This window comes from Macadamia integrifolia, chromosome 9, assembly GCF_013358625.1.
Source record: "Macadamia integrifolia cultivar HAES 741 chromosome 9, SCU_Mint_v3, whole genome shotgun sequence".
Lineage (NCBI taxonomy): Eukaryota > Viridiplantae > Streptophyta > Magnoliopsida > Proteales > Proteaceae > Macadamia > Macadamia integrifolia.
In genome coordinates this window covers 20,722,716-20,733,615 of record NC_056565.1, presented here as the reverse complement: position 1 = coordinate 20,733,615, position 10,900 = coordinate 20,722,716, and the positions used below count along the sequence as shown (strand labels likewise).

Genomic DNA, 10,900 nt, shown 5'->3' with positions numbered 1-10,900 from the left:
TAAGACCCAATTTCACGGTTTGGGTTAGGGTTTGACACTCCATCCTACAGGATGATTTAACATTTCGCTTGTTGCTTTGACACCTTTCTTTCTTTGAAAGCCCTTTTTGATTTCCTTCATGAATAACATTAAGCAAACAACAGTTAGTTGCTCTAAAAGATGATCTCATATGAATTCATATCTTACTTCTTACTTAAAAGCAACAATCTCTCATTACTGTTAGGGATATCACAATGATTCCACATAAACACAACACTTACTCAACAACTCCCTTCTACAAGACAGGAGGAGAGGAGGAAAGGAATCAAAGTTTAATAACTTTAGTTCTTATCTACAACAAATGAATATTGCATGAAAATTATTTTTGTTCTGTGCTCTTCTGTTTATTAAATCATTAGGTGAAATACCTAGTTTTTACAATGTTATCTTTCTTTTATAGGCGCTTTCTTATGGGTTGTGTGACTGACAGAGTGAATGGTCCCTCTTGGATTAGGGTTAGGCGGGTTGTATCTTTCCCCTTTTTTTTTACTATCGATTTCATCTTTAATATAATTCTAGGGGCTTTCTGGACTCCAAATAATATTTGGATTAAAAAAACAAATGATGTGGTTAGACTCAAATGTTTATCCATTATTGAATCTTTCTATACACTAATTTAAATGATCATAACATAGATTGATTAACCAATTGCATGAATGAATAAAGAAAGCTTAAAGAGACAGAAAGGTTAGGTGATGTCCATCATCCATATTGGACAGGGGGAACAAAAGACTAGTACATGCATGGAAGCTTAACTTATGAGACTCTTTTAACAGAAATATAAACTGATGCTCATCTTGCTTTTCTTTTTCTCTTCTTCTCTTTTTCTCTTTTTCTTCTCTTTCTCCTTCCGGCAAGTAAACCCTCTTCTTGTTTCTTTTTTGATTTCACATACACAAAGGTTCTCTTCATTACCCTTATTATTGCAACACCAAACATGGATTATTTGGGTTTGTTGAGCTTATATTCCTGACCCATTAGATGGTCCTATGTGCATGGAAGACCTACTCGTGTTGTATTATATTTAAAGGAAAGGTAATGGATCAAATAAATGGATTAGGTATCTAATTACAATTCCTAAATTAAATGTAAGACTTAGACTAACTACCTAATGTATAGGCTTATGGTATTAAACTATTAATGCAAGGGATCAAATTAATTCAAATTATGTATTTACCCTTTTTTTTTATTTATAGTATGATTGAAGATCTTGGCTTGATATAACACATAGGATCAAACAACAAGAATTATTAATTCATCTATGAAAGTGTATCACATTCGATGCATCCTCTCCAAGTTATCACAATGGAGATGTTTTAATGAGAATCATAGTTCATAATTTTATAGATCATAGATTAATCTCTTTGTTTTTAAACAATGTGTATAATTCTACTCTAGAAGGTAGTTGGGATGCATCACCTCTTATGTTGAAAGATAGAATACCTTTACATTTTTCCAGGTGGTTAGTTATAGTGTTGCAGATTGGTCTTGACATAAGAAAAAATATAAAATAAAACATTAAATTAAATTAAAAGAAAAAGGTACAAATAAAAAAAAGGGAGGGCTTCATGTACAGTGACATAAGATATGGCTTCTACCAACAAAAAAAAAAAGAAAAAACATAAGATATGGCTGGTTACAATGGGTCAAATAAGGAGAGGGAGAAAGTGCCTAGTGTAATTGGTGGAGTCTAGAGCATTAAAGCTCATTTCACTAGGAGGTCTTGGGTTTAAAAGCCTCCTAATTCTGACCTTTCCTCCCTCAATAGTGTTGAACATGTACGTTCATCGAATCCAATTCATTAATAAGACTATTCATTTATGCGGTATTTATTTGTTAGGCTTGTAAATTATTCCATTGGTTTTCATCTAAAATTGTTCTTGGCTAGGGATAGGACTGAATATCCTATTCATATGGTCGTTACATTGCATGTTACTAGAGATGTGATTCTGGCACATAAATGTAAGTATGCATATTATGTGTATATAGAAAAGAATATGGTAAGAATCTCGCATGTGTTACTTTCAGTTGTGTGAGAACGAGATTCATACCCGTCACTTGACCTTTGACCTGAGAGATCGTATTTGTTACACTATGGTATCACATGTTTTACCAATGGTTGATGTCCTACGGGCTATATATCAGTACGATGAATATGTAATCTCACAACGTTAATGAAAGAGATCGCCAACATGCGGTCCATTGTCTTTGTTGGGTAATATGAAGAGAGAGAATATTTGTACTTGATCGGACACAAATCTGGTACCAATTTCATTTTGTAAATTTTTTACAAAGTTATTTTCTAGTATAAAAATATTAAATAATATTTTATTTATTAAATTTTATTTGAAATATTTTCAAATTCCAATCATGTTCACGGAATCTCTGTAACAAATATGTACAATGAGTTAGGGTTAGGCTCAGTATGGGCCCATGGAACTAGTTAGGCCGAAGGTTTGGATACCCGTCGTTAGCAGAAAAAAAAAAAAAAAAAAGAGTTGAGGTTAGGCAGTATTAAATTACGTGTCCTATAGTTCATTATGTGATATTAAAAAAGTGGAAGGTTTTATGTGCAAATTAAAAAGTTAATATTACATGACAATATTTGAGAATATTAAATGATTAATTATATTTTTATTTATGATAGTAGATAAAATATATTTTTATTATATTATCACCATAATAAAAAAGATAACAATCTCTTTTAAATTTTACATTTTCCCACTTTAGAAACAAAGTAATTGTTCAATTTTAGAAACTATTTTTACCACCAAGATTTGACCTTCGCTGTTTAGGAAACAAATATTGAACTAAAAGAGGAAACCTAAAAGGGTTTTTATCATAAAGGGAACAAGGGAGAGAGAACTACAGCTTTTTGAACCTCCTCTCTTCTATCCAGCGTTTTCTCACTCACTCTCTTATTTATGAAACTTTATAATTTAGTGGCGGATTGTTCTTCTCTACTTAAACTTGGATTATAATTCAAAGTTATGGCCACTTAAACTTGGATTATAATTTAACGTTACGGTTGCTCAAGTATAGAAGAACTATTATCTAGAGGAAGAACTTCAATTACGGTTCTAAGATAAACCATTTTGTTCCAATGTTGTTAATATTTGTACAGTGATCTTAAATGCAAAAGACCCCAATACGATTCTTTTCATTGCGTGATTAGGTTCCTACCAACAAATAAAGTCTTCTCCTCACAAAATATAATTGAAAAAAGTAGATACAAATAAAAAAAATAAAGGAAAGATTTTGGTCATTAGCCCAATTAAGAGGGACAAAACCATGCATGGTGCACGGCTGCACACGGAACCTTCTGCCATGGAGAAATTACATGGGTCATCTATTGCATCTCTCCTGGAATTATTAAAGTTCTTCTCCTCACACAACTATAAATCAATATAGGATTTTGACAATAAAAAATGTTTGTGCAATTTGAAGTACCCTTAGCTTTTTTCTTTTAAGAGATGATAAATGGGCCATATCAAGTTCTCAAGCCAGAACTGTTGAAATATTGAACTGGTTCATGGACAATGAAAATAGAGTAGGAATTCTATTTGGAGGCAGACAATCAAGATTCCATTGAAACTTTAATTGCCAAGTGATATGGATCCTTGATTTAAAAAGCGCATTGGGTTGTTTAGACTTTAGACACTTCTGATTCTGGAGAACATTTTGTGGATTTTTTTTTTCTTAGGGAATTCTTCTTTCACCATGGGTGAAGAATAACTTAATAACTTTATAATCTCTCTCTCACTGTTTTTTCTGGATGAATTTTCTCTCTCACTGTTGCTTAAGCTGATTCTTAGGCCTTAAAAAGGGAGCTTAATTAGCGTTTTTTATAATCAACAAAAGTTGTTAAATTTAGCTCCTGATCTGAAGCTTTGTTTATGGTAAAATCATGAGACTAGTGAGTTCTAAATGAACTAAAGCACCTTAAGAACACACTTTACCAGATTTACTAAGAAATGGTATAGCGCACGCAAATTTCACAGAAAGAGCCAGTGGTTCTCTGCTTTTCCAAGGTATTTATCAGATTTCTAATGGGTTCATCACTGTTTCTTACAAACAATTTTATTTCTTCTCCTATTGATTAGGACATGGACAATGAGGCGAGTGAGCAGAGTAAAAAAAGTGGCAAACAGAGAGATCCCCGTGAGTCCGTGACATTGACAAACAAGAAATGATTAGAGGAAGATTACTATTTTAAATTCACAAACGTAACAAACATTCAACATGGATCAGTAAAGCAGCAACCGACCATCTGAGGATCGAGATTGGAAAAGGGAGCTACAGATAGAGAGAGAGAGAGAGAGAACTGAAAAATCCAGGGAAAAAGGAGTTACAGAGAGGAAGAAAACCCAATTTTTTCCTTTTTCTTCGCTTTTTTTTTTTTGGGGGGGGGGGGGGGTGGGGGGTTTGATAAGATCAAGGAAAAATTAACAATTTGGATGAAGTGATGAAGCTCCGCGTCAGTGAGAAGCTTGAAGTATAACTCGACCAGAAAGTGGGTCCCGTGGGCCCTTCATCCCTCGCTTCTCCCAGTTTAAAAGGAGGTGCAAAGCCTCCTCATTTTGCAAACCAAACCAACCCAGCATTAGCTTGCCCTTACTCTGCAACTTTGTCAAAGAAAGTGTAAAAGGAAGAGAGAATAGAGACAAACAGAGCAGCCCCTTATCTGTTTTATATTTCTCACAGGTGTCTTTGAAACAGGAAAAGCGAAGCTGAATAAAGTGAAAAAGGAAGAAAAAACCCAAAGACTATTGCTTTGAGAAGCAGAGGGTCATGGGTTCCAAACCTGTAATGTGGAACGTGTTGGTAACCAATGCGTTCTTGTTTCTGCTCTTGTTTTCGTTGTTCTCGTCTGTTACCGCCTCTGTAACTTACGATGAGAAAGCTATTATCATCAATGGGCAGCGAAGGATCCTCATGTCAGGGTCTATTCACTATCCACGAAGCACTCCTGAGGTATTAATGCAATGTACTTTGTGAGTCTTTCTGATTTTCTCGTTTTTCTTTTGCTCCCTTACCCCATAGCTCTATAAGTCATCCAATTTCTTTGTTAGAGCTTCCTCAGTTATCGTTTTACTGATTCACTGGGTTTCCTCTGCATTTTTTTATAATGGGTTGATTGCAGATGTGGCCAGACCTTATTCAGAAGGCTAAAGATGGAGGTTTGGATGTTATTCAAACCTATGTCTTCTGGAATGGACATGAGCCTTCTCCAGGCAATGTAATGGAAATTCTGCAACTTTATTTTGATGAAAAAGAACAGATTTTCAAAGGGTTTTTAGTATTAATTTTCTCCAAACCTTGTTGTTTGTGTAGTATTACTTCCAGGGTAGGTATGATCTTGTTGGGTTTATCAAGCTGGTGAAACAAGCTGGCCTTTATGTTCATCTCCGGATTGGCCCCTATGTTTGTGCTGAATGGAACTTTGGGTAATGAAAAATGTGTTTAAATTACTAGAAAAATAGTGTTCTCTCTCTTTTTTTTCCCCCTTTTTTTGAGCTGCCCATATTGAATGCTAGGGCAATGTGTTCTGTTTTGGTTCAGGGGCTTCCCTGTTTGGCTGAAATACATACCAGGAATGGTTTTCAGATCAGACAATGAGCCTTTCAAGGTTGGATACTGAAATTTCCTTCCATTTTTATTTCCCTTTTTGTAACTATTCTATTGATTCCTTCCATTTTTATTTCCCTTTTTGTAACTATTCTATTGATTAACTGTTCTATTAATCTTGGGTGATAATGATGAAGGCGGCAATGCAAAAATTCACAAACAAGATTGTGGATATGATGAAAGCAGAGCGATTATTTGAATCTCAGGGTGGTCCAATAATTATGTCTCAGGTAAAGGAATATTAAGATCAACCCATTTAATCTCCTCCATTCTTACCATCTCCCTTGTTTGAATTTGAGAACTTAGAGGTACCCTCTCTCTGAATGCTTCTGCAGATAGAGAACGAATATGGACCTGTGGAATATGAACTTGGAGATTCAGCTAAGGCTTATGCGAAATGGGCTGCAGAAATGGCTGTGGGTCTAGGCACTGGAGTCCCATGGATCATGTGCAAGGAAGATGATGCACCTGATCCCATAGTTAGTGCCTCTGCGCTTTTCCTCTACTCTTTTCTTTCACTTTTTCTTGTCATTTTACTAGAGTTCTTCTCTGGTGGTCCTCCTGTAGTATGCCCCTTAGTGGGGTTTTACACTTGGCCTGTCTATTTGGAACCTCTATAAGAATTTTATCTCATCTGCGCATGGCTCAGGTTGCACTTTCCTGTACTATCTGTTATGTTTTGTGTCTCCTTTTTTTTTTTTACTGTAATTTCTTAATTCTCTAAGAAATGGTGAAATTTGAGCACTGAGAGTCTGAGACTATGAATGGCATCCTAAATAAGTGGTATATTTTATTACAAAATGTTTGGGAGTCCATTTCTTGCTAGTCAAGTTGAAAATTTCAAGTATTGAATTTCTTATTCTTCTGTTGTATTGAGTGCTCTGTGATTCAAGATATTTGTACTTCCTCTTATCTTCTGCTCTGTAAACTCCCTTACTTATCTTTGTTTGTTGATCCTGTAACAGATAAACACCTGCAATGATTTCTATTGTGACTGGTTCTCTCCAAACAAAGCTTACAAACCCAAGATGTGGACAGAAAATTGGACTGGCTGGTAAGTTGACCACTCATTACCCCCATTTACTACTAAAATCCAAATGATGGGCACTTTTTTTTAATGATCTTTGATTTTATTTAAGAAAGTAAAACCAAGAGCTGAATTGTCTATTATCTGCTGCATGTGCAGGTATACTGAATTTGGAGGTCCAGTTCCTCACAGACCAGCAGAAGATGTGGCATTTTCTGTTGCGAAGTTTATACAGAAAGGCGGGTCGTTCGTTAACTATTACATGGTACATTTTAGTCCTGTGTACCTGGTACATAGTTATATCATAATAAATTGAAAACTGAAGTTCTTTTCTTTTTTGCTCTCTGCTTCAGTACCATGGAGGAACAAACTTTGGGCGGACAGCCGGTGGTCCCTTCATTGCTACTAGCTATGATTATGATGCTCCAATTGATGAATATGGTATGTATGCAGCATTCAGCCTCTTAGAGTAATGTATTCCTTAAATCTACCAAGATCTTGTCCACAGCCCCTTCAACCACAGGATGCAACCAAGCTATTTTTAGGATTTATGATCCTTTTTCTTCTGCCCCCAAAAATGTGATAGGTTGAATGGTTACAGCCTTACAGGCTCATAAGAGATGAACTTCATGTATAAGAAGAGTTCTAATTGGATGGTGGGTCCTCCCTTCTGTAATTGCTCCACTTGTTGGAGCATGATGGTTTCGGCCTGTATATCTGATATGTGCATCAGAAAACTCTGTTTCCACTTAATCCAGCTGCTTCCCTGTCTTCTCCTTATGTTTGTTGGAATTAGGAATAAGGACCTTTGCATGTTTGAAACTTTAGATCTTTGCTTTTTCGAGAAGAATTCTCCGTGGCAAAGCTGCTGTTTATATAACCTTCGTTTATCATGTCCAACATCACTAAGTCATAAAATTCTTCTGTCTATAGGACTATTAAGGCAACCTAAATGGGGTCACTTGAGAGATCTTCATAAAGCCATCAAGCTCTGTGAACATGCTTTAGTTTCTGCCAATCCAACTGTGACTAAACTTGGGAGCAATCAAGAGGTTAGTTCAGTTCAGCTCTATGAAGCCTATTGATCCTTTTTAATTCTAGTCTTGGCTCTGACTCCAATTTTAATTATTTGTCATCCAGGCTCATGTCTTCCAGTCAAAGTCTGGAGCTTGTGCTGCATTCCTCGCGAACTATGACTCAAATTCTTTTGCAACAGTTTCATTTCGCAATACAAAGTACAATCTACCTCCTTGGTCCATAAGCATTCTTCCCGACTGCAAGAACACTGTTTTCAACACTGCAAGGGTGAGAAAAAGGCTCTGAACTAAGTTTAGCTTCTTTTGGTCATTTTTTCCTACATGTTTGAAAGATTATCCAATCTACCATGCTACAGACATATGGATGGATCCCTGGACATATGATAATGACTTCATTTCTTTCAGAAGAATGAGATTTCATATTAAATTTGGCCAATATGGCGCTACATCTTAGTAGTGCTTCATAAGATATTGATGTCTTGTAATAAAGCAGAGTTCCGGTCATGCCTAGATTTGAAACCCTTCTCACATTATGAGCTACACAGTAGTTTGTTTGAGGCCAAAAATCCGTAGATATGTTGCCCACATCATCATCTATTCATGAACAAAATTCAAATCAATAATTTGACATCCCATGTGTCATGTGTTATAACAGAGTTTATAAAAAAGTTTGAAAGCCTAAAAAGTTAAGATATTGATGTCTTGAAAGTTTGCTGACAATAAGATTCATGATATTATATATGTATATGCATACAGATTGGGTCTCAAAGTGCGCAAATGAAGATGACTCCTGCAAGTGTTGGAGTTGGAGGATTCTCTTGGCAATCATACAACGAAGAGACAGCCTCTGTTGAGGACAGTTCATTTACAGTCGCTGGGTTGCTGGAGCAGATAAATGTCACTAGAGATTCCACAGACTATTTGTGGTACATGACAACGTGAGTGTCAGTAATGCATCATTAACTCAACTTCTGGATTCTCTCTCCCTCCCTTCCCCTCCCTCAAATCCTTCTTTTTCTTCTCCCTCAAAATGTCCCTTTTTGTTTCTCATCCTAATCTTCATTCTCTTCCTCTCTCAGTGTGCAGATAGGCCCAAATGAAATTTTTTTGAAGAATGGACAACTTCCTGTCCTCACAGTGATGTCAGCAGGTCATGCTTTGCATGTTTTCATCAATGGTCAGCTATCAGGTGGGCACGCTATTCCGGCATTCTACAAAGAACATGAACCTGTTTACAAGATAATAATTCATAGTTTATAGTTTATGGCTTCCCCTCTCCCATCCTATCCCCAGCGTTTCTGATGGGCAGTTTGCCTGTTCTCTGGCAGGAACTGCCTATGGGAGTCTGGAGAATCCAAAACTGACATTCAGTGGGAGTGTGCCGCTGAGAGCTGGCATCAACAAGATCTCTCTGTTAAGCTTATCTGTTGGCCTCCCGGTTTGTTCTTTCTCCTTATTCTGTTACCCTTATGTGCTTAAAGCATTGTGATGGTGGGAAAATCTGACTCCCTAAGCTTTTTAACTTTCTCTGATTGAAATTAGAATGTTGGAATCCATTATGAGACATGGAATGCTGGGGTGCTCGGTCCAGTTACATTGAAAGGTCTCAATGAGGGGAGAAGAGACTTATCATGGCAGAAGTGGTCTTACAAGGTTTGTTCCAAATATCCTTTCTTTTTCATATCCTTGCGTTGCCATTGGAAAAGGGAATAATTTCTTTGGATGTGCCTGACAGATTGGTTTAAAAGGAGAAGCTCTCAGCCTCCACACACTCAGTGGTAGTTCTTCTGTTGAGTGGGTAGAAGGATCACAAATGGCTCGAAAGCAGCCTCTGACATGGTACAAGGTATAGACACTTATTTTGGCCTTCATGTTGCTTTTCTGAAATTTCATACAAAATTATGAATCTATGTAACCAGTATACACTTTGCTAAAATGTGTCTCCTTCTGTGATTATATTTCCAGGCTATTTTCAATGCACCAGCTGGGAATGAGCCATTGGCTGTGGATATGAACAGTATGGGAAAAGGTCAAATCTGGATAAATGGGCAGAGCATTGGACGCTACTGGCCAGCATATAAAGCATCTGGTACCTGTGGTGGCTGTAGTTATGCTGGAACTTATACCTCAACAAAATGCCAGAGTAATTGTGGAGAGGCCTCTCAAAGATGGTAAGACTAGTTTACTTATTTTAAACATAGATTGTTAGGTTAGATCACTCAGTCAGTGTGGACTAATCACTGCTACTGACAACAGGTATCACCTTCCACGTTCATGGCTTAAACCTACTGGAAACCTATTGGTTCTATTTGAAGAATGGGGTGGTAATCCAACTGGTATTTCTCTGGTCAGTAGAACAGTACAAAGCGTCTGTGCTGATATTTTTGAAGGGCAGCCGACACAGACTGGTTGGGAGATGAAAGCCTCTGGTAAAGTTCAAGGAACCCTCAGGCCCAAGGCACATCTCTGGTGTGCACCAGGACAGAAAATCTCATCAATAAAGTTTGCTAGCTATGGGACTCCACAAGGGATGTGTGGAAGCTTCCAGGAAGGCAATTGTCATGCTCACAAGTCCTACGATGCTTTCGAAAAGGTAGGTTCATATCTCTGATACTATGTCCTTCTTCTTGTGAAGAATATTTCTCTCAAGAGGATGAAAGGTATAACATAGCAGCCAGACCCTAGATTAAATGGCCCCCCATACATGGTAAAAACCATCAAACCTAGCTAAGTGAGACTGAATGCCAAAGTTGGTTGACTTGGTTTCCAATGGAATGAGATATTTTCAGAGGAGACCTAGGGTCAAAGATACTAATTGAGGTATGAACTTCCAATGCCTTCTGTCAATAGTCTGCAACCACCTATTGACGCTAGAATCAACTTCTTCAACTAGAAGGTGTTTGTATCCTCAATTTGTGGATTATGAAAGATGCATGAAAAGAGAGACATAAAACCAAACCTTGTGGAGTCTCCTCCTTCCCCATCAGTCCTTTTTGTAGTCAGAAATTTTGCATGTCCACTAGCCGGCCAGCCAATTTGAGCCTTTTGAAGGCCTTCTATGAGTTAGAGAGGTTACTTGAACTATGGGCTTAGTCATAGGTCTATTGGTTAGTATACTCCCATCTGAGAATTGCATCTCTCTCTCCCCTCCCCACCCTCCCTCCCTCCC

The 10,900-nt window shown here is 37.2% G+C and overlaps 1 protein-coding gene across 1 annotated transcript in view; it reads left to right on the top strand.

The window, feature by feature from the left end:
• Positions 1-4,524: 4,524 nt before the first annotated feature.
• The window catches only part of LOC122088898 (beta-galactosidase 1-like), a 7,394-nt gene continuing 1,018 nt past the window's right edge, over positions 4,525-10,900 (top strand). The window contains exons 1-18 of the mRNA XM_042658261.1: positions 4,525-5,013; positions 5,183-5,278; positions 5,374-5,486; positions 5,602-5,668; positions 5,805-5,897; positions 6,003-6,146; positions 6,633-6,721; positions 6,854-6,959; positions 7,048-7,135; positions 7,628-7,746; positions 7,835-7,999; positions 8,488-8,669; positions 8,811-8,920; positions 9,060-9,169; positions 9,274-9,384; positions 9,467-9,577; positions 9,697-9,902; positions 9,988-10,324. Coding sequence (XP_042514195.1) covers positions 4,831-5,013; positions 5,183-5,278; positions 5,374-5,486; positions 5,602-5,668; positions 5,805-5,897; positions 6,003-6,146; positions 6,633-6,721; positions 6,854-6,959; positions 7,048-7,135; positions 7,628-7,746; positions 7,835-7,999; positions 8,488-8,669; positions 8,811-8,920; positions 9,060-9,169; positions 9,274-9,384; positions 9,467-9,577; positions 9,697-9,902; positions 9,988-10,324 — 2,430 coding nt within the window. The 5' untranslated portion in view covers positions 4,525-4,830. The remainder of the gene's footprint in view (positions 5,014-5,182; positions 5,279-5,373; positions 5,487-5,601; positions 5,669-5,804; positions 5,898-6,002; positions 6,147-6,632; positions 6,722-6,853; positions 6,960-7,047; positions 7,136-7,627; positions 7,747-7,834; positions 8,000-8,487; positions 8,670-8,810; positions 8,921-9,059; positions 9,170-9,273; positions 9,385-9,466; positions 9,578-9,696; positions 9,903-9,987; positions 10,325-10,900) is intronic.